This window comes from Zingiber officinale, chromosome 2B, assembly GCF_018446385.1.
Source record: "Zingiber officinale cultivar Zhangliang chromosome 2B, Zo_v1.1, whole genome shotgun sequence".
Lineage (NCBI taxonomy): Eukaryota > Viridiplantae > Streptophyta > Magnoliopsida > Zingiberales > Zingiberaceae > Zingiber > Zingiber officinale.
Genome location: NC_055989.1, coordinates 82,690,601 through 82,713,825, shown reverse-complemented (window position 1 = coordinate 82,713,825; position 23,225 = coordinate 82,690,601). Strand labels below are relative to the sequence as shown.

At 37.2% G+C, this 23,225-nt stretch overlaps 2 protein-coding genes across 2 annotated transcripts; both read right to left on the bottom strand.

Moving 5' to 3' along the window:
- Window positions 1-271: 271 nt before the first annotated feature.
- Window positions 272-3,699, bottom strand: LOC122046061 (14-3-3-like protein). Its single transcript, XM_042606562.1, has 6 exons — window positions 3,603-3,699; window positions 2,597-3,037; window positions 2,426-2,504; window positions 1,938-2,060; window positions 1,031-1,147; window positions 272-565 (listed from the first exon to the last, which is right to left on the bottom strand). The coding sequence occupies exons 2-6, from the start codon at window positions 3,001-3,003 to the stop codon at window positions 488-490; spliced, it is 804 nt and encodes a 267-aa protein (XP_042462496.1). The 5' UTR covers window positions 3,004-3,037; window positions 3,603-3,699; the 3' UTR covers window positions 272-487.
- Window positions 3,700-5,956: 2,257 nt separating this feature from the next.
- LOC122046060 (ultraviolet-B receptor UVR8-like) lies at window positions 5,957-11,730 on the bottom strand. The gene is made up of 11 exons (XM_042606560.1): window positions 11,603-11,730; window positions 11,375-11,519; window positions 11,139-11,249; window positions 10,964-11,024; window positions 10,742-10,860; window positions 9,018-9,103; window positions 8,679-8,880; window positions 7,109-7,162; window positions 6,534-6,644; window positions 6,377-6,433; window positions 5,957-6,309 (listed from the first exon to the last, which is right to left on the bottom strand). Exons 1-11 carry the CDS (start codon window positions 11,632-11,634, stop codon window positions 6,103-6,105), a joined length of 1,185 nt encoding a protein of 394 aa, XP_042462494.1. The 5' UTR covers window positions 11,635-11,730; the 3' UTR covers window positions 5,957-6,102.
- Between the last annotated feature and the right edge of the window lie 11,495 nt (window positions 11,731-23,225).

The following is a 23,225-nucleotide window of genomic DNA, read 5'->3' as shown; positions in this document are numbered from 1 at the left end:
TTCTTTTGTGATTATAGGCTGTCAGAATCTCTTAGTTTGTGACATTCTTTGTTGAACTGTTAAACCAAAATGCTCAACAAGATTCTTACCCATTAGGCAATGTCTAGTCAAATTTTTTGGTGCAAAGGAAGCACTTTAATAGAAACTTGCTTACAAATTCAAAGTATATTCAAAATACCTTTAATTACCTCAAAATGCAAAGGAAGCACTTTACACCACAAAACAATCATAATTATTCATAATTGTCTTCTTAATAGACACTGGGAATCAATTTCTATCGAAATAACTGTAGTAAATATGATGGAACATAAAATGTTGATAGTTAGAACAGTAGACCTCTGTTTAATTAGCACCTTAAACATTGGAGCACAAAATAACAACTCGAATAACTAGCAATTCTTCAACGCCAGCTCCAAGGAAAACAAATGGAGGGTTCCTCCAACTTCTGCCATTGTTTTGCTGAAACAAGGCCAGGTTTGGTTGGTCATCACTTGCTGTCCTCTTCTGATTCCTGCTTTTGAGCTGGTTTTGGGGCTTCCTTTTCTTTGATCTCATCTCCATCCTCCTAGCAAATGGAACATAAATCAGGTATCAGAGAGTGTTTAGATCTTAGCGAACTTATTTGTTTATATCAATGAACTTGTTTAACTAAATGCTAATCGAGTTAGAACTTTCACTGAGAGCAACTAACAATATAATTATTCTTTTAATTTAGGTAAATCATTAAACCAATAAGTGAAAAAAAAATTATCTATTTTTTAAGCATGTTAAAGATAATTTGAAATTCTAAAATTATATCATAAATAATAGCTACAGATAATGTTATAAATACACGTGTAAAGACATGTTTGTAAAATTTGTTTATGAACTCTTTATGAGTTTTATTCATGAATATTAATAAGCCAACTTCAAGAATGTTAAGATTTATTTGTTATAATATATATATAATCAAATGAACATGGATGAGCAACCTACATGTTTATCCTGAAGTATTAGAAGGTTCCAAAATTAAAAAGAAAATATAACAGACCGTGATATCAGAAGTCCAAAGGGTCAAGTTGTCGCGAAGGAGTTGCATGATCAATGTGCTATCTTTGTAAGATTCCTCACCCAAATTGTCCAACTCCGAGATGGCTTCATCAAAAGCCTGCGAGAAAAAAGAAAACAAAACTGCTGTCATCTAGAGATTAATCAGATTTGCAGTTTGGTGATGCAGAGCAATCAAACAGCTTACTTTATGGACACTTTCTCACAATATTTCAAGTTACAACTATAGATATCTTAAACAATTTAGCTATCAAAGTGTACATTTCGAAAGAAATGAACTAAGTAAGAAGCCATGAAAGAATAAACTTATGATCGCTCTTCTGCTATGAGTTGTCAGCACTGAAGTAAGTTCTGAAATTTGAATATGAAATTTTTACAAATATAAACAGAAAACTTTAGAGGAAGATTTAAGCAAGGGCTATAAAATTTAAGCTTATCAAGAGAAAATGGAAGTATAGTGATTGATCAAAGTGTTTATAGGAACTTGGTTTTGACACGAGTAAGTTTTGAAACATTTTACATTAATAAGATTATACATGGAACATGATCAAGCAAAAAGACAACTAATTGGATGATTCAGTAAAGGTATGATCGCTCGTAGTTTATTCCATCTGATTTGTCATATCATAGAAAGTGCACATTGCAAAGCATAGACGCCCTAATTCTAGGACAAGGTTTCAGACTTAAATTTTGAAAATTTGTATGGAAACTACAATTTCTCACTCTATCCAACCACACAATCAAAATATACTTTAAGAAGATTCTATTATTAAGGACTGTGCTTAAGGATTAATCATGAACAAATGAATCAATTCATGACAGGTAATCATCATCTAGCAATATGTTCAATAAATGTGCTTAAAACAAAAGACAAGAACTAAGTATCTAACCTGTTTAGCAAGGCTGCAAGCACGGTCAGGAGAGTTGAGAATTTCATAGTAGAACACAGAGAAATTAAGTGCCAATCCCAACCTAATTGGGTGGGTTGGTGCCAGTTCAGCCAGGGCAATATCCTATATATTCCACAAAGTTGATGAAGTGATAATAGGAAATTAAGAGGAAAAATAATAAACAAACAACAATCATCAAAATATTTTGGCATAAAAAAAACTAAATTGTCAAGATAAAGCAGTTCTCAAAACACACAATATAAGCATATAAAGTTTTCTAAAAAGCTATAAATGAAACCAATAATAACAAAGCATGCTCACAAAGTTGATGAAACAAAATAGCAGGAAATCAAAGACAGAGGAAAACAATAAACAAAGAGTAAAGTCTCTCAAAACAAGAAATAGATGGTGTAAGAAGCTTTGCAAAAATCTATAAATGAACCACTTGTAATAACACAACATGTAGGTTCTCAAACAAGAAAATAAACCTGTGCAGATTTATAAGCTGCCAGTGTACTCTCAGCAGCCTCCTTCCTCTCATCTCCAGTCTTGAATTCAGCAAGGTACCTGAATAGCGTACAACATTCAAAAACTAATTTAATAAACTACAAAAAAAACACAAAACGCACTTAGCTTGAGGATTTCGCATCACCATTTACCTGTGGTAGTCACCCCTCATCTTCAGATAAAACACCTTTGAATCTGCGGATGTGGCAGAAGGGACAAGGTGGGAATCGAGCAACTTCAGAATTCCATCACAGTTCTTGGTGAGCTCAGCCTCGATATTGCTTTGGTACTTCTTGATCACCTTGGCATGGTGTTCATTCCCGCGGCTCTCCTCTTTCTGCTCGATCGAAGAGGTGATGCGCCATGAAGCCCTACGTGCACCGATGACATTCTTGTAAGCCACGGAGAGGAGGTTGCGCTCCTCCACTGTCAGTTCCTCAGATCCGAGACTCTTCACCACCTTCTCCATGAATTCCGCCATTTCTTCATATCGCTCAGCCTGCTCAGCCAATTTAGCCAAGTATACATTCTCCTCCCTGGTTAATTCTGTAGAGGACATTTTTGCTTTACCCTCCTAAAAGTTACTAGTCAATCTGCAACAGAAAAAGGACTAAATATAAATTTACTCTTTTCCTTATTCCTCCATCAAATACATGTCATCCATGGATCGAGAAGCCAGAAAACGAAGAACACTACCAACAAAAGACTCATAGATTGGGGAAATGAAAGAACAGATTCAAAACTACCAAGTTTTCGAGAAAACATAATAGAAAATCAAAATTTCTCAGATAAGACAGACAAGTAAAATCAAAGAACATAATCAAATAATGGGACAAGAAGTCGCAAGATGTTCCGATCGCTCTCAATTTGGGGAAGAAAAGCAAACTTAGTCGCCAAAAAGGTTTAGAACAAACTCAACGCTACCAACCTTTTCCAGAAAACATCACGAAATCTAAAATTTTAAGAGGAAAACAGCCAAAAACTAAAATCAAACAACATTACAAATAAATGTGACAAAGAGTTGTAAGATCTCGTGCTCATCGCTCTCAAATATGGAGAAGAAATAGAGAAGTTAATCGGCAACAATGTCCGAAACAAACACAAAGATCAAAAGCAGAAGAAATGCAAAGTAGAAGAATTAGCCGATGTAAACATTACCTCAGAACTCGAAGGGATCGAAGAACGGAAGACGATCGCGAGGCCTCTTCGGGAGTCTTCGCTCTTCAATTTGTGGTCTGTTTAAATTTGTAGGAATGATTTCGAGAGAAATAAGGATCTAAATAACTTAAACGTACTTCACAATACCCGAGAAATGTGCATGTGAACGAATACCGATTAGTCAAGCGGGGCCCAAGTTTCAAACAATTGTGAGTAAGGTAACTGATTGGTTAAGTATCGAAGATTTGATGATATAGGAAAAGCAAAGCCGCGTAGTACGCTCGTATTTATCGGTCAATGGTCCATCGAGGTGTTGACACCTGGCCGTCAATATCGTCGTCCGGTGGCAGCCTCACCGGAAATAGTGTGAGGCCTACTTACGATGTTTTACCCCAATATTTCTCCAGTTTCTAGTGGACTATGATTGTCGGCCCCAACGCTTCCATATTGGACCGACGAACTTCAAATATCATTTTTTAAATTGCTCAATTTTCCTGAAGGTGTGTTATAACACTTACTCATTAACCGCGTTCAAAAATAAATTTCCAACGGTTTTAAATCAGATTTTATAAAATAAACATTAAAAAAATGATAAATTCCCAACGCTTTTGATATTTCGAACGCCTATGTTAGGAAATTAGACGGAGTTGAAATATATCTAAAATGTGGGCTCAACGTTCAATTTTATATATTTCAAAATGTTTAATTTATATGTTGTGAGTTTTTCTATGTTGTACTCCATTTCAAATTTATAATAAATTTTATTTTTAAATAAACAACATTAGTAAAAGACGACTAAATTTTTTTAAGTAATAAATATATTTAAAAATAATAATATTATAAAATTACAAGTATAAATTTAAAATGTATTTATTTATTTAATATAAAATAAAATAAATATGAATGTGAGTAGTAGGTTAATGTTCAAATAATACGGGCTGTGTAAAAAATATAGAAATATTAATATAATATGTATATGATATATGAGTCCTATATAATTTGGTGGAGGAGGGATATGACATTTATTAACGTTCAAACCATGCTATGCACATACAAAAACTCCATGTATTGCCATAGTTAAATTACACCTAATTATTCATAGATTTAAAAAAATAAATAAAGAAAAACTTTTTTTTTAATGATTGCTGTGATTGAATTCAGCTCTCACGTGGCCATGTGGTCAAAAATAACATTGAGCTGTTAGTTAAAGTTTAAGATGGATCAAACGTAACTCAAAGAGAATCAGATTCAACCTAAAAGAAATTTAAATGTGATTGAGTCAAGGAGTAGAGTTTACCTAGGATAAGTCAGCTATGGTAACTTAGCCTTAGTTGCTGATATCATCCCTTTCTCACCCTCAGATTCTAACATCATTTATGTCTTAGCCTCTGATTCCAACATCAGCACTAGCTCTGTCTCAATTCTTGATATCATTTATGTCTCAATCTCAATTCTCAACATTATTCATACCTTAACTTCAGATCCTGACATCCTTCTTACCTCGACCTCAAATCTCGACATCCTTCCTGTCTCTGCTTCAGAACTCGATATCCTCCCTACCTCAGTCTCGATCATCAACTTCGTATATCCTTAAAGTCACTCAACGTTAACCTCATTTCTTCATCCATCCTCGGATCAGACCTACTTCCTACGTGGCATGCTAAAAACACATGAGTGACATGTGAATAAGGAGGAAGTGTAACTGCCTCATTAATGAGACTGTTTCTCCCTAGATATGCAGGCAACAATTGTGAATATTCCGGAACATGTAGCACCGGATGAATAGAGAAGTAGTAAATTTGATTGTCAGATCTAGTCTCTTAATTGCTCTCCATCAAGCATATGACGCTTGGTGAAGGGAAAGACAACTAACGGTTATCGGATTTGATTTCTTCATTGGCTCATACTAGAATGACGTCAAGAATATAGCACTTGACGTGAAAATGCTATTCTGATAGCTATATAAACACTAGAGAATGTACGCGTGGGAGTTCTCTCCCTTTTCTTCTTCTTACCTAAATAAATTCTAACTTGAGCACCAGAGTGATCCGTCGGAATCCATCCACAACGTCATTTTAACTCTCTTTTGAAATACTTTTTAGATCCTTTCATCCCGATAATCTCCAAAGAACGCACACATCAACTTATTCGTTGATCGATGACTTGACTGTTCACAATATTTGACTAGAATAACAAACAAAACACAAATGATTCGAATATGTTCCATTAATATTTTTTATATATAGGTTGTTTTTTTTTATATGTGCTCAACTTTCAACTAAGAAATTCAACAATGTTAAAACTAAAAATATATTTAGATGGCTATCGAAGCTACAACCAACTTGTAGAAGATGTGATAAGATGGAACACATTGATATAACCATAAAGATCGACTACATAATCTTATCCTTCGCTCTGTAAAATTAATGACTAATAATTACAATAATGTACTTATTCATACAAAATTATGTCTTTTCATCGAATTCAAACTCCTAAAGTTTCAGGTTGAGCAGGACTCGTTGGGTTCATCGACCCAAGTTGCAATTGCTAAAGTGTGTCGTCCCCCACAAGCAACAAGCTTAGCACTCCATCGACCGTCAGAGTCGTTGAGGTCTTTCCGGGGTGGTAAGTTGATCGGCACCATCGTTGGATGGCCGGTTGTAACCTTCTTCCCATAACCTAAGCGCCCATGGTCACCTCTTCCAAACTGTTTCCACATTCAAACAGATAGAGTAACTTTCCAAGACAACACTGAACAAGTTTCAAATACGTACCGAGTACATTCGCCCATCGAGAGTCAATGCTACTGAATGAGTGCCACCACAAGATACCTGAAATCAGCAAGAACGGGCACGCTTGACTCGAGGTCGTATGGAGGAACAAATTGCTGGTGCATTATTTTTTCGATGATAACCAATATAACCAATTTACCTGGACGATGTTTGCTCCAACTAATAGTTGAACTTTCTGTGGAACCATTTTGCTACTCTTGTCATCTCCAAATCCAAGCCTTCCATGTTCCCCTCTTCCCCATGCATATACCTTTCCGATTAGCAACAATAATCTTAACGTTAACACGAGCAGGAACGAATACAAACTCGTATTGATGTTTTGTATTCAAGCAGCACCCTTGATGAAGCAAACCAAATACAAATAACTATGCACGAAAACTCAAAACTCTTTCAGTTAATTCTCATTTTACAGTCTTAAAGCAGAAAGTAGATACTACTTGCTTGTTTTACTAGATATGTTGTTCCTGTTATCTCACTGATGTTTCTTTTAACAATATTCCATAGTACAGACCGACACGGCCCATACTTTCCATAAAACATAGTACTATAGTAACATAAAACATCCACAGGCCTACTTTTGATCACAGTATGCCACAAATTCTTAAGATTGAGTTCAAGGTGATTAATGATCAAAGAGGTTACTGAATAATGACGAATTCAATCATGTTTGTTTATCTTTAGGCAAGATTGGACTAAAAATGATGGGAATACTACCTCTCCTTCATCTGTTAGTGCAGTTGAATGCCAACCACCAGCAGCAATGTCGACCTAGAAAGAGAAAGACAACCAACTGAAAAACACAGAACTTGACAATCCGCCAGACATTCTAACCAGATGGTCAAAATGTGCATAAACTTGCTCTAATGAACTATTGTCTATTACTTTAGTTGTGAAAAGTGAACTGAAATCAGACAAGAAGAAAAAACCAGAAATTTTTTTATCAAAGCCTTATGGGTTGATATGGGAAGCTATCATAGTGAAGGCAAAGACAATTTATCAACTTTCTCTACCGTGGCTAAATATATGTGGTTGCTCACTAAAAGTTCCGTGCCCAAAAGCCAAAAAAAAAAACATTAGATTGAGATCTTACTAGTATTTCATAATTCATTTTACTAATTAGGTAATTATCAGTGTAATAAGATGGCTCAAGGTTTCACTGTACAGAGTGTAATTGCAAAAATGAATTGTTAAAATTTCTCTTTGGTTTGAGAAGAGTGCTCTCTTCTTAAATACTAAAGCCTCCGTGTGACCAGAAACATGAGGACGAAACCTTATTCTTGGATTCCTTTCGACAATGAACCGAGGAAGTCGGTAAAGACAAAGTACTTGAACTGATATGCCTCTAGCTCTACATAAAGACCAAGGAAGTGAAATGACCTGAAGGTACTTGAAATGACCAAGGAAGTGAACCGATAGTCTTAACATAGAGTCAATAGCGGCTATAACATAGGTTAGTTGATTCCAACTAGTTTTGACAAACAGTTCCATTGTTGTTGTATGTTGGGAAGGTTCAACTTAACCTTTACTACAGTCAATTGTTGTATGCTGGGAAGGTACTACTCAACCTTTACTACTATCTAATTGCTTTACAAAGATATGGATAAATTATAAATTCATTGAAGCAATATCAAACTAAAAGGATGAGTTGAAAGAATCAACAGGTCCTTAAGAATTTTTATGCTTGAATTTGGTAATATAGAAATCATATGACGGTTTTCTGTTACTCATCAAAATAGATAATAGCACAAAATAAATTTGAAGGGATTACCTTTGGATTTAATGGTTGACCAGATGAAAACACAATGAAGATTACCGCAAAAAGAATCGGAGTAAGAATTATGATTATATTAGTGTAATGGAAGAAATGAAGGTCCTGTTTTCCTAAATGGAACAAAAGTCCAATGTCCCAACATTTTGATCAACTTAATTATGCATTTTGGACAGGAGCGAAAAGACACTAAAGGAAGGCGAGATGACAAGGTTTATCCATTTTGGACAATATGCAAAAATAGACGATGTGAACCGAGAAGTAATATAAGGTATGAGATTTCTCAACGTGTACATGACTGAAAGTAGGATACAATGCTAAAATTTATAGTTTTGAGCTTTCATTTTGTTTTATCTTTATGTTGTTTGGTTTCATTGGTAGATTTAGCAAATGGTGGCTAGAAACTAGCCGTCATATAATGCCCAAAAAAAAAGCGGGATCCCACCTATATCTCAAAAACTCAAACCTAAATAAAAGGAGCAATATATAAATAATTGAGAAGTTTGTATTACGCACCAAAGTAAGGCTAGATAAACCCCAAACAGGAACAGGTTGTGATCTTGGTTGAGTATCACCAGTTCCTAGCTGACCATATTCATTATTTCCCCATGCCCACAAGGTTCCATCCTCTTGCAGAGCCAAATTGTGAAATGCACCAACAGCAATCAACTTGACACGATCAAGGCCTTGCACACGTACAGGGGTTGAAATCTGTGTACTACATACAAAAAGAGGGGCAAAAAGTAGACGTTGTAGCTAATCCAGAATGTTTTTAATATATATATATATATATATATATCAAATTGATGTAACAGGAAAGACAACAAACTTCCGAAGATGCAAGAAAGAACATACATGTCTCCGGGAGGCCATGGTTGCCCCCAAGTCCAGACATGACCATCTTGAGTTAGTACAACCGAGTGTGTCCCTCCAGCAGCAACCTGGGATCATATGAAGCTAATTCAGAGAAAATTTCTAACCAACTCGAACTGTGCATGTATGTTATTGGTGAGGCATAATGATTTTAGTAGCCAGCATAAGAATACTGGTTGTAGAACCATCAAGACCAAGAATTATGAAGCTTAAGATGAGAATCGTTTGAGAAGAATTCCCAATAAAATAACTACAACATTATTCAATTCAGATAGAAACATGAAATTTCAAGCATTATTCTATCACATTATTTGCCTATCAAGCATTTGTATAGTTCGAAGGAAAAAGACCTGCAAATCTAAAAGAAAACAAACTTCAAACATGAATTTAAGGCCTTACAAAAAAAAAAAATTGATAATCTCAGTTAGCTTTATTGACTATCCCTGAGGGTGACCGGCCCGGTCCCACGGAAATTTTCCACCTGCCACCAGGGTAAATCACGACCAGCCCAGAAACCCAACATCCTTTCTCTGTTTGGAGGAAAAATTCCTGCAAATACGCTATAGCTGGGGTTCGAACCGCGGGTGCCTGGGTGACAACCTGGATGTCCTACCGCGGCATCATGGCCTCGGGGACAATTTAAGGCCTTACAAGCTATTATATGTTGGAGTTTTTAGGTTAAAAACTAACTCTGAAGAACAAGAAGCAAGAAAATTTGAGAGATAATTGACAGGTTACTTTTTAGCTCCATAAGCAAGAAAAATTGGTAACAGCCACAACAGCAGTTTGCTGCAGCTGTTCAGTTGCTCATATGGTTATAACTGAGACACCAAGTAACAAGAAGAAGGTTTTTTAGGTTGAATTAAGGTTACTAAAACTTGAGCAACTTCAAACTCGGCACCCTCACAGATAAAGTAGACGATTGGAAAGTGATGCAATTTGTGAGGGTGGTGTCTCACAAACAAATATTTGTTAGACCTGTTGCTAACCGACACTTATATTTGAGGTGAAGAAATGACAATGTGGAATTATTAACCAAAAAAACAGAAATACTAACATACTCTTATCACACAGAAAAATAAGCCACTCCTTAAGAATGATAACCTCCGAGACAAAGGAGTGACGAGTAAAGGTAAAAAAAAAAACACACAAGATCCTACCAAGAACTCTCCTTGGGAATCTTAATAAATATTATTTTGTATACACAGAAAAAGGCAATTACGAGGCCCTTTGCTTTCAGTTTGGTAAGCCTGCTTCAAAATGTCTACAGAATCATGATATTGGTTGGAGTTTATAGCTCCTAGTTCATAGTCAGAAAGAAATAATAATATTTAAAGAGCACATTTGTGAATGTTGGAGTGTAATAATTTAACCAAGTAAACACTTATCTGAGAAGGATAAACTTTAGGAAAGAATTAATCTACACATTTAAATTTGTAACATACCGAAACAGTTGTATTCTCAGCGGTCCCATAACCCATTAAAAAAATCTATATCCGACAAATATTAGTCCGATACAGAAATTTGAATGGCGGGAATTATAATTTATTAGTTTATGCAAATTGCTGACTTGTTTGTTTGTTTTGGAACAAAGCTGAAAGGCGGTAGGCCATAAAGTTCATGATTACAATAAGGTAAAGACGTGTCCACAGAATACAACATGAACAAAGCTAAAAAGCAAAGTGAATAGTGTTTCTGCTTGTTACCTGCCGAACAGAGAGCTTAGGCGCGCACCTCTGAGGAATTACAATGTCCCTCCTTAATGCCTTACTTCCATCTTCTTTTCTCTCTGGCTCCTCCCCACACTGCCCATACTCATTTCCACCTGTCCTCCACAATGCACAAAGTAACATGCATAATCTAAGATGCTGTCTCATTCAACATCGAAATTCCCAATAAAGAAAACTTTTACTAGTTTTTTAGCATACCCCAAGCATAAGCCCGGCCTTCGTTGTCCACAGCCAAGCAATGCCAACCACCAATTGCGGCCTGAAATAAAGAGCCGATAGACAAAAAAAAACAATAAGGACCAAACGGCATTTCGTCGAACGAGTTTAGCGCATGAAGCGAAGGCGTAATATTTCTTTCCAAATCATACAATACCTGAACTATCTTTACACCGGATAGGGCATCGACGAGGCTCGGGACGCTCTCCGTCTTCTTCTCCGGAGGATGGCCCAGAGTTCCCCTTTGATTCCATCCCCATGTGTAGAGCTGAAAACTCACAAAGAAACAAAACAGTTCATTATTTCTACAAGAGACAGAAACATATCGATAGAAATGGACAAAAACACCCAAAACAAGAACTTTTGGGGGGAGCAGGAGTGGAAAGTAGAGACTTGGCCGTTGTCGCAGATGGCGAGGGAGTTGCGACTGCCGGCGACGACAGCTACGACCTTCTTGGGCTCGAGGGACGTGATGCTGTGAACCCAGTCCTTCTCTTCCCAATCCCCCATCCCAAGTTGCCCATCCTCGCCCGATCCCCTTAAACCCAACGGGGCATTCAGCCAGAAGTAAACAAAAGCAAGTCATGTAGTACGAATTCACGAAGAGAGAAAGAGAATTACCATGCGAGGACGACGGAGTGCTCCGATTCCATGGCGAAGGATCAGCGAATGAGCGATCTTGAGGCGTCAAAAACTCGAATCCAAGCGGCGGCAGTGTTGTCAGAAATCAGAATAAACAACTCTTATAATGAAGTACCAAATAGACATATCGCATACGGAGTAATTTTCAAAAAGACCATAAAAGTTTCACTAATTCTAAAATACCTTTTAATATTTAACTTGATTATCAAAATACCCCTAGGTAGTGTACATGATAATTTAAAGGATAAAATAGTTTACTATTTTATGAATAATAAAACGTTAATGGGCATTTTACAAAATGTATTAAATCTTAAGAGCTATATTAATAATTCCCTGACTTGGTTGTTATTCTTTATTTTTTTAAAAAAAAAACATGTTCTTTTAACAATTTATTAAATTCCAAAAAAAAAAAAATTGATATGAGCAGTACTATCAATAGGCCGTAAATTTAGGTTAGATGCATTAAATTAGTCATCTATCAAATAATTTAAATGAGTTAGATTAAAATTTTATTAAAATAAGTTTATCATGAGCCGATCCATTTAGACATATGACCCATGGGGATCAATCGACGATAGACTTAAATTGACCAACAGATTGAGAAACATATGTAAACTAAGTTTTATATTCAACTATTATTTTTTTATTATAATTTTAAAATAAAAATTAACTTTTTCGACATCATAACATATTCATATTCATATATATTTAATATATCTGTTTCGGGATAAATTTAATTAATGAAATCTTTTTAAATAAAACGTTCAAGATAAATTTTTTTTAAAAAAAATAATCATAACCGATCTAATCCATAATCCATCTTATATTAAATTGCATTGACAATTTTTTAATTCGTTAAGATGACGGATCAACTCATCTTATCTCACTAAAGGCTGACTTTCTATAAACCGATCTGTCCTGTCACGAATTGATCCATATAACCGTTCTATACCGATGTCTGTGACAAAACTTTAGTTATTAAATTAAATTAGTCTTAACAATTTTTATGGTATATTTGTGTGTGTCTTGTTGCTATCAATTAGATCAACAAAAGTTGCATGGAACCAAATTCCACTTGTCACTTGTCCATGTGGAATGATCACAGCTGGCTTACACTGAGAACAAGTGGAAAGCAAAAGTGGGAGCTTTATTGTAAAGTAAATGGCGGAGTTGAGATATATATTAAAAAGACAAATCCGGTGCGCTTCCGTTAATACGAGATCTCGGAGAAAAATATAATAATTTTATCCTTATAAATATTTTATAAGAAATTATTTTCGAAATTAGGCCAGGGCCATAGGCGTGCTTCAAGGCACGATGATACCTCAAGGGTATATGTAGTATGATCATACCCAAGGGCATGGCATAGCCGCGTCGCATCTTGGGAAAGTTGGCGTGCATATGTCATGTATTGATATAATTTATATTAATAATCTAATTTATATTTTGATATTTATATTAATGATCTAATTTAAATTTTGATGAATGATAATTAATTAAAATTAGAGTATTTATGATCTAATTACTTTACTAAATATGTAGGAGTTGACGGATTTGGAGGACATGACACTATTTTGAAATTCAGATAGGTCCACAGGACCCGATAGTTAGTGCAAAGTACAGATAGGTCCGCGAGACTCGATATTTGTCAGGAAGTCCAGTTGGGTCCGGGGGACCTGACAACCGACTAAAATTCAGTTGGGTCTATGGATCTAACAACTAGCGGGAAGACCTGGTGGGTCAAAAACAAGTCAAGCGACTGCAGTTGGTAAATAAAAGATAAGTACTAAAGGAAAAATTCACTGACTATTGGTGTAATTTGCATTAATGATCTAATTCAGATTTTGATGAATGATAAGTGGATAAAAGTTAGAATGTTTGTAGTCTAACTGCTTTACCAAGTGTGCAGGAGTTGATGGGTCTAGAGGATCTGACATCAGACTGAAATCCAGCTAGGTCCGTGGGACCCAATAGCTAGTGTAAAGTCTAGATAGGTATGCGGGATCTGATATCTGGCTGGAAGTTCGGTTGGGTCGGCGGGACTTGACAACCGGCCAAACTCTAGTTGGGTCTGTGGACCTGACAACTGACGGGAAGACCTGGTGAGTCAAAAGAAAGTCAAGTGATTGCAATCGGTAAGTAAGAGGTAAGCAACTGAAGGAGAGATCCGGTGAGGACGCGTTCATAGTTGAGGGAACAACAGACATCGGTCCAGCTTAGGTCCATTTGGAAAACCTAAGTTGAGACCTTGACTAGATCCTAGTCTCAAAGAGACAGGATCTAATTACTACTACTATCCTGCTATATTGTGTTAACCTTGCTTTGTAGGATAAACATATTTTTTGTTGCCTGAATTAACCCTTTTTGCAGTGAAGAAAATGTTGAAAAAAGGGAGTCCGGACACTCGGAAGGGATCCGAGCGCCCGGATTTGGTCGGGGTGCCCGAACCAGCCTCGCCCGGGCAATCTGGTCAGGCGCCCGGGCGGCCTGGCCAGGCGCTCGGGCAGTCCGAGCTCCTGAAGCTGGTCTAGACGCCCAGACCCAAAATATCATCCAGAAGTTGAGTTGGAGTGCGATGACTGGCCGAACCCACGTCAACGGTACAAGCACCCGGAGGGGGTCCGAGTGTCCGGAGGAGGATAAACTTAATGGATCAAGTTTCGATGAAGGATCACCACGTGAGTAACAATCCAAGCACCCAGAGGGGTTCCAGACGCCCAGAATAGACTTATATAAAGTCCTTCGACCAACAGCTTCAGAACATCATCTGCTACAACTTTTGTTCTTGCATGTTGATCCAAGAAGGCACCGATAATCCTGAAAAGCTACTCCAACATCCGATAGTTAAGGAACTCGATTCATTCTCTCTTCTTATTGGTAACTTTTTAGTTTACAATTTGTGTACCAAAACTTTGAAATTCAAATATTCGAATTGATAGTGATTACCCAACGAAAGTGATTGACGATCACGGACCTTGGAGTAGAAGTCGTCACAGGCTCTGAACCAAGAAAAACTTGGCCTTGTTAGCATTGATTTTATTTTCTTTATTCCGCTGCATACTTTTGACTTTCCGAAAAAGTGACGAACGCTATTCACCCTCCCCCTCTAGCGTCTTTCCAATCCAACAAGTGGCATCAAAGTCAAGTTGGCTCTGAATTGGTGCAACCACCAATCAGGCAAGGGGGTAACTTTCAAAACCTTCTTTTAATTTTTTATTTCGATTTTGAGCTTTTTGATATAGTTCAAATTGGTGCATTTACCTCTTTGGACAATTTTTTCATTACAAAATACTCTAAATTGGTGCAACACCAATCGAGTTTTAATACTTTTATTTCATCCCACACTACTTACCACATGCATGTGATGTGATTAGATTTTACCATATGTATGATATGTCATGCTATGCCATGTGTGTGATGTGTCATGTCATCATTTATGTCATGTGTATGACTTGTCATGTCATCATTTATGTCATATGTACGACGTGTCATGTCATCATTTATGTCATGCGTTTAATGTCATGTAGATAAAATTTTGCATGATGTAGATGAGACCTAAATCCCTTACTCAATATTAAAACCTACACCTTCCGTTAATATGGTAAGAATCAGAGTTTAAGTTCTTGTTTGAGTTATTGGCCAAAGTCAAGCTCAACTTGAAATTAAATATGTTTAAACCATAGAGATGCAATCTCATGATTAACAGGTTGGTTTTAAACTTGAAGCGTTGATTTGTTGTGTCAAAGTCATGATCAATGTGGATAAAGGTGAAGTTGGGTGATGTGCATTTGATGTATACTTGTTAATATGTTAATAACCTGATATTTATGCGAAGATCAATTAGTTACTAGCATAATGTGATAGTTGCATATATGTGATATGCAAATGGTAAATATGTTATCAACCTCTATAGCTAAGAATGACTTGTTAGCCAAAATCAAGGTTATTCTTATCTATGGTGGATATCAACCCACTTGGAGAAAATCTATCATCTCTCGAATTCAAAATAAGGATATTTGAATTTGATAAATAAGTGAGCTTTTATGTAAATTGTTTACATAAATAAAATCATGTCCTTATATATTCTCGTTTTTGTATTTCTAGGTTAATCATTTAATTATGACTTTTGTTAATCTGCGTTCGATTTTAGACTCAAACAAACTGATTGGGCCATACTTCTTGGACTATTTTCGAAATTTAAGAATTGTTCTCAAAGCTGAGAAGCTAGCTTATGTCCTTGTTCAGCCTCTTCCCACCAATCTTGATGTCGATGCAACTGCGAACCAATTGTTGGCCCTTCAGAAACATACGGATGATTCTATATTTGCTAGTTGCATCATGCTAGCCGCTATGACTCCTGAATTACAGAAACAACATGAGCATTTGGATGCTTATGATATTGTCTATCATCTTCGTGAGCTATTTGATGAGTAAGCTAGATCCGAAAGATTTGAGGTCTCCAAGCTTCTCTTTTTCTCAAAGATGCAGGAGGGTTCGTCTACAGTACAATATGTATTAAAGATGAACGGCAACATAGAGCATTTAGGATCATTCGATTTTACGATGGATCATGAGTTAAAGTATTGACTTAATTCTACATAGTTTACCAAAAAGTCATTCACAATTTGTGATAAACTATCGGATGAACAATTTGGAATCGACCATCCCCGAGATGATAAATATGCTCAAGACTAGGGGTGTAAATGAGTCAAGCCGCTCGCGAGCGGCTCGGTCAAAGCTCGACTCGAACTCAGAGTTGACCGAGCTCGAGCCGACTCATTTAATATTCGAGCTGATCTGGAGCTCATTTAATACTGGCTTGAAGGCTCGTCGAGCCTGTTCGAGCTCTGTAAATTTAATATTTTTAATATTTAAAATAATTACTACTTTGAAGTTAAAAATAAGTTGAGGAGGTGTTGTGGTTAGAGTGTTTCATAAGGTTGTTAGAGGTTGAAGATTCGAATCCCAGCTTGTGCGCACTTGTTTTTATAAACATTTTAAATTCACTTTTTTTTAACCGAGCTCGGCTCCATGATTAAATGGTCAAGCCAGCTCAAGCTCAAATTCAAAAACTCGCTCGAGCTCGAGCTGAGCCTATTTAATTTTCTCGAGCTCGAGCTTGAGTCAACCCAAGCTCGATCTCAGCTCGGCCCATTTGCAGCCCTACTTAAGACTGTGGAGCCTTCTGTTAAGGGTGAACAAAAAACTGTGATGTTCCAAGAAAGCTTCTAAGAGGAAGCCAAAACATCAAGCTAAAGGGAAGAGCAAACAGGCCAAGACAGTAGAACCAGCACAAAAGGGTTCATGCCATCATTGTGGCAAGATGGGACACTAGCGAATAAAGTGCAAGATCTATCTTGAGTCCGTGAAGAAGAATAAGGCATTTGATGCCTCATCCTCTTCAGGTATTTTCGTTATTAATTGTCAAGTTATTTTCTTAAACACTTGGATATTGGATACTGGGTGTGGCTCACATATATGTAATGACATACAGGGGCTAAGGAATAGCAGAAGACTCGTCAAGGGAGAAACAAGTTTGCGAGTTGGATGGAGCAAAGGTTGCTGCAGTCGCCATCGGAGCATACTTGTTAAAACTTCCCAGTGGACTTGTCTTAGAACTAGATAATTGTTATTTTATTCCAGCATTAATAAAGAACATGGTTTTTATTTCTTGCCTAAATAGAAAAGATTTCTATTTAACTTTTAGTAACAATTATTGTTATATAACCTTAAATGGTGTTCTTTATGGCACTGGAACTTTATGTAAGGGCATCTATGCATTAGATATATCTAGTGACGTACTCAATATCGAAAAGAGCAATAAACGCGCCCAAATAGATAATCAATTAACCTCTTACTCATGGCATTGTCGCCTTGGTCATATAAGCAAGAAACACATGTCTGAATTGTAAAAGATTGCAGTTCTCGAATTATTTGAATTAGATACATTTGATACATGTGATTCATGTTTAAAAGGCAAGATGATAAAGTTATCTTTTTCTCGAAAGGGTGAACGAGTTGATGAGTTACTTGGGCTCATACATACCGATGTATGTGGACCAATGACAACTCATGCATTAAGAGGTTATAGCTACTTCATTACTTTTATTGATGATCACTCTCGTTATGGGTATGTATATCTAATGAAACACAAGTCTGAAGCCTTTGAAAAGTTTAGAGAATTTAAAAGTGAAGTAGAGAAATAACTTAGTAAAAATATTAAGATACTTCGATCCAATCGAAGTGGTGAATATTTAAGCCAAGAGTTTCTAGATTATCTAAGGGATAATGGTATATTATCTCAATGGATTCCGCCTTATACGCCACAACATAATGGTGTATCGAAAAGGCATAATCGAACCTTGTTAGACATGGTTAGATCAATGATGAATCGTGCAGATCTTCCCAAGACCTTTGGGGGTTATTCACTCACGACAACTATTTACTTACTAAACAGAGTCCCGACAAAGACAATCTCAACTACTCCATATGAGGTTATGGACTAGTAAGAAACCCCTAATATCTTATTTGAAGATATGGAGATGTCTTGCTTATGTGAAGAGGACTATATTAGACAAGTTGGACGTCAAGTCTAATAAGTGTTTATTTATTGGATACCCTAAGGAAACTAAAGGTTACCAATTCTATCACCCCTTGGAACAAAAAGTGTTTGTTTCAAGATATACTACCTTCCTAGAGAAAGAATTTCTCTTACAGGAAGTAAGTGGGAGCATGGTTGAACTTGATGAAGTTCAAGAGACTCTAATAAACACTAATGAGATGCCAGTCAAGAACCACAACCGATTATAACTCAACCTCCTCGTAGATTAGGTAGGACACGCAATATTCCTGAGAGATATAGATCTCTTATAATAGAATTGAATGAGGTGTTACTCATGTTTGAATCCAAGAAAGGTTTCATCCTATGAGATATGGAATTCAACTTTTAAAGTCTATGTGCTCACGCACAGAAGATAAGAGGATTTGCATGGATAAGATACCTTATACGTTCGCAATAAGATCTATCATGTATACTATATTATATACAAAACTCGATGTATCATATGCTCTGAGTGTTACGAGCAGATACCAGTCTGATCCAGGAATGGATCATTGGGTGACTATCAAGATGATCCTTAAGTACTTAAGAAGAATAAGAATATGTTCTTAGTTTATGGAGATTGTGATATGACCATACGCGGATTCTTATACAGATGCTAGTTTCTAGACGAACAAGGATGACTCCAAGTCCTAGTCTGGATTCATATTCATATTAAATGGAGGTGCAGTTAGTCGGAAAAGTTCCAAGCAAGATACTAGTTGCAAATTCTACCTGTGAGGCGGAATACATTGTAGCTTCGGAAGCAGCAAAGGAAGCGATTTGGATAAAGAAGTTCGTTACTGAACTTGAAGTGGTTCCATCCATTGTTGAAGCATTACATGTTTACTGCGACAACACTGGAGCCATTGGCAAGCAAAGGAACCAAGGTCTCATCAGCGATCAAAACATATGCTTCGCCGTTATCATCTGATCAGGGAGATCGTTAGTAGGAAAGAAATACAACTCGAGAAAATTCCCACTGAAAGGAATCTAGCGGATCCTTTGACAAAGGTTCTACCACAAAGTAAGTTTTAGAGTCACGTCTGTGCTTACGATTTAGGACACCGTGGCAATTGACTTTAGGCTAAGTGGAAGTGTTAGAATTTAAGGGATATCCTAAGGCAATCGTCTTACAATTTTTTCTATTTATTTGATAAGTATAGATTCACTATTTGAGTGCATATTATATATTTGATTGTCTTAAACTCATTTACTGAATGTCCGTAATATAATTTATAACATGAGAGAATTTGTTATTGGATCGCAACTAGTGATTATCTTTATATATATAATTATGAATATATTAAAATTTACCTAGTCATCAAATTGATGCATTCGGACATCATCAATTCTGTAAGACTAGCACGTGTTATACTCCTTGGTTTGGCCAAGCGGCTATTTTCTCACTGGCTGGAGACATTGGGATGTTGAGACTTAAACGTGGATACTGGTTATAGTAATTAGTTCATTGGAGTGGCTCGCTGTAAAACTTCATATGGTTCTCTACATATGTATATAGATATGTCGGTGAAGTTCTTACTACAGCACGAGTGCAAGTTTCCTTCGACCTGAGGTATACAAGTCATTTTGGTCATGGAGACTTATACTTTGACATCTTAAGTAAGAATCTCATTAAGGTGTGGACCCGGGATGATTGGGTATAAGTTGAAGTGCCCGAAGGTATTTGGATAGCCCATAGAGGATTCATCGCTCCTTGCGAGGAGACGTATACCCTATGGCCACTCATTAGGATTATTACTCAAAGTCTTTGGTCAAAGCATCATATGTTAAGAGTACGAGACTCTTATACACATGTATGAGTAATTTGAATCCGTATAATGAGAAAGTATTACTTGGGCTAGATGTGACGTAGTCAGTCTAGTGGGGACAAGACACATAGACCATGTCCTGAACTAAGTGGGTATAAGACGAGTGAAAGGAACGAGGCATGATTCACTGTAGCTGCTGAAGGGTTTAGAATTAATTCTAAGATCAACTATGATTTTCCGGCTAATTGGGGATCATGATGTACTACTAAGTATCACTCATGATCGTTCTATAATTAAGTAGTTAATTATGGATGACTAAGATAAACTGGGAACCTATTGGGTCACACACACTAACGAGTCTCTAAAAGACGTAAAACAAGTTAAAGAATAGAATTCTTATATCAAGATATAAATATTTGGTTGGACCATACATAAGACAAATATGGAAATATTTATCTTAATGGAAGCACGGATGAGTCACATCTCTTATGAAAGAGTTGGACCATATTTGATTTAATCATGAATTAATCATGAACCAACTTCGTTTAGTTGTAAACCAAACCAAGGGGTTAATGGACTAATTTTTTATTAAGGAATAATGGGTTGGATTTGAGTTTTCTAATCCAACTCATTAATGAGGGCTATATATTGATATGGTTGAGAGAAAATTATATACATGAGATTATTAATTGGCTTGTAAGATTTTTTGAAAACCTTAACCCAATTTCTCTTCTCCTCTCCCTCTCCCCTCTCTCTTTGCCACCGCCAACAAGAGGAAGCCCTTCCCCTTGTTGCCGTGACCACCACAAGGAAGAAATCTCTTCCTTGTGTGCTTCTCTTCCTCTTCCTCTTGATCACTCTTCTTCACTCGTGGCTAGTAACTTCTGAAGGAGAGGCTTGTACTCAAAGAGTTGTCTTGAGGAGCTCGGCGTGGATACAAATAGAGGCAAGGTTCGACAGCATCACTAAGATTAATGCCCTTCTCGTTACAAGTCATCCGTAAGGTACACCTAGCGTAAATTTACTTTCCGTAAAAATTTAATTATACAATCATGTTTGGCATGTTGTATCCTTGTATGCGTGTGGTGCGTGTGATGTAATAATTTAGGAATTATTATTATTTTATTTTCCACTGCGTATGTTTGTAAAACGTGTTTTAACACACACCGCATCGTCTATATCCCAACACCGGGTGCCCGGACCATCCTCGCTCAAGCGGCCTAACCAGGCACCAGGGCAGTCCAGGAGCCCAAAGCTGGTCCAAATGCCCGGACCCGAAATATCATCCAAAAGCTAAGTTGGAGCGTGATGGCTGGTCGAACCCACATCAACAGTCCAAGCGCCCGGATGAGGTCCGGGTGCCCAGAGGAGGACAAACTTGATAGATCAAGTTTCAACAAGAGATCGTCATGTCAACAAAGGTCCAAGCACCTGGAGGGGTTCCAGGTGCCCAAAATGAGCCTATATAAAGGTCTTCGACCAGCAGCTTCAGAACATCTGCTACAACTTTCATTCTTGTGCGTTGATCCGAGAAGGCACCAACGATCCTGAAAAACTTCTCTGACATCTGATGGTTAAGGAACTCAATTCATTCTTTCTTCTTGTCAGTAACTTTTTAGTTTACAATTCATGTACTAAAACTTTGTAATTTAAATATTTGAATTGATAATGATTACCCAACAAAAGTGATCGACGATCGCGAACCTTGGAGTAAAAGTCGTCACAAGCTCCGAACCAAGTAAAACTTGGCCTTGTTAGCATTGTTTTTGTTTCCTTTATTCCCCTGCATACTTTCAACTTTCTAAAAAAGTGACGAATGCTATCACCCACCTCTAGCGTCTTTTCGATCCAACAGTGAGAACGTGTTCCTGGTTGAGGGAACTGTAGGTATCGGTTCAGCTTAGGTCCATTTGGGAAACCTAAGCTGAGACCTTAACTTAATCATGGTCTCGGGGAGACAGGATCTAATTACTATTCCTATCTTATTGTATTGTGATATCTTTGTTTCGTAGGATAAACATATTTTTATTGCTTGGACTAACTCTTTTTTGCAAGAAAAGAAGAGGTTGAAAAAAGAGTGTCTGGTCGCTCGGAAGGGATCCGAGAGCCTGGACTCTAGGAGCCTGGACCAGCTTTGCCCGGGCTGCCTGACCAGGCACCCAGGCAGTCTGGGGGCTCGGTCCGGGTCCAGACACCCGGACCAAAAAAAGTTATCTAGAAATTGAGTTAGAGCACGACGACTGGCCGAACCCACGTTAACAGTCTAGGCACCCAGAGGGGGTCCAGGTGCCCGAAGGAGGATAAACTTGATGGATTAAGTTTCAACGAGAGATCGCCACTTCAACAGCAGTCCAGGTGCTTAGAGGGTTTCCAGGTTCCCAGAATAGACCTATATAGAGGTCTTTGACCAACAGTTTCAGGACAACAAGTGCTACAACTTTCATATTCGCGCATTGCTCCAAAAAGGCTCCGACGACACTGAAAGGTTGCTCCAAGTTTAAATTTCCTTTCTGTTTGCCAATAACTTTTATGTTTTAGTTCTTGTACTAAATTTTTGTAAATCATTTTCGAACTGATAGTGATTGCCCATCGAAAGCACTCTCATATGTGGGCCTTGGAGTAGGAGTCGTTGAAGGCTCCGAACCAAGTAAAAAATTACTTAGGTTAGCGTTTGAATTTTCATGTTTCTTTTCCACTTTGTACTTTCGATTTCTAAAAAGCAACTATCACTACTCACCCCCCCCCCCCCTTCTAGCATTTTTTCGATCCAATAAGTGGTATCAAAGCCAGGTTGACTCTGAATTTGTGCAACCACCAATCAGGCAAGGGGGTGACTTTCAAAACCTTCTTTTAATTTTTTTTTATTTTGAGCTTTTTGATATACTCCAAATTGGTGCATCACCTCTTTTGGAGAATTTTTTTTCGTTGCAAACTACTCTGAATTGGTGTAACACTAATCGAGTTTTAATACTTTTATTATCTCTCACACTGCTAATCCAAGACCTAGTCTTGGGATTTCTTTCTCCTTTTCTTTGTGTGCAAGGTTCCATTCTTAAATGGCCCAAAACGAGGGATATAACATTGTTTGTCCCCCCCCCTCTTCAACGGGGATGACTTCCCATGTTGAAAGAAGCGGATGAAAGTGTATCTAAAGATCGACATCGATCAATGGTTCACCATCCGATGAGGATATAGGGTGTCGATAGACGAAGCAACAAAAGTACCGATCGAC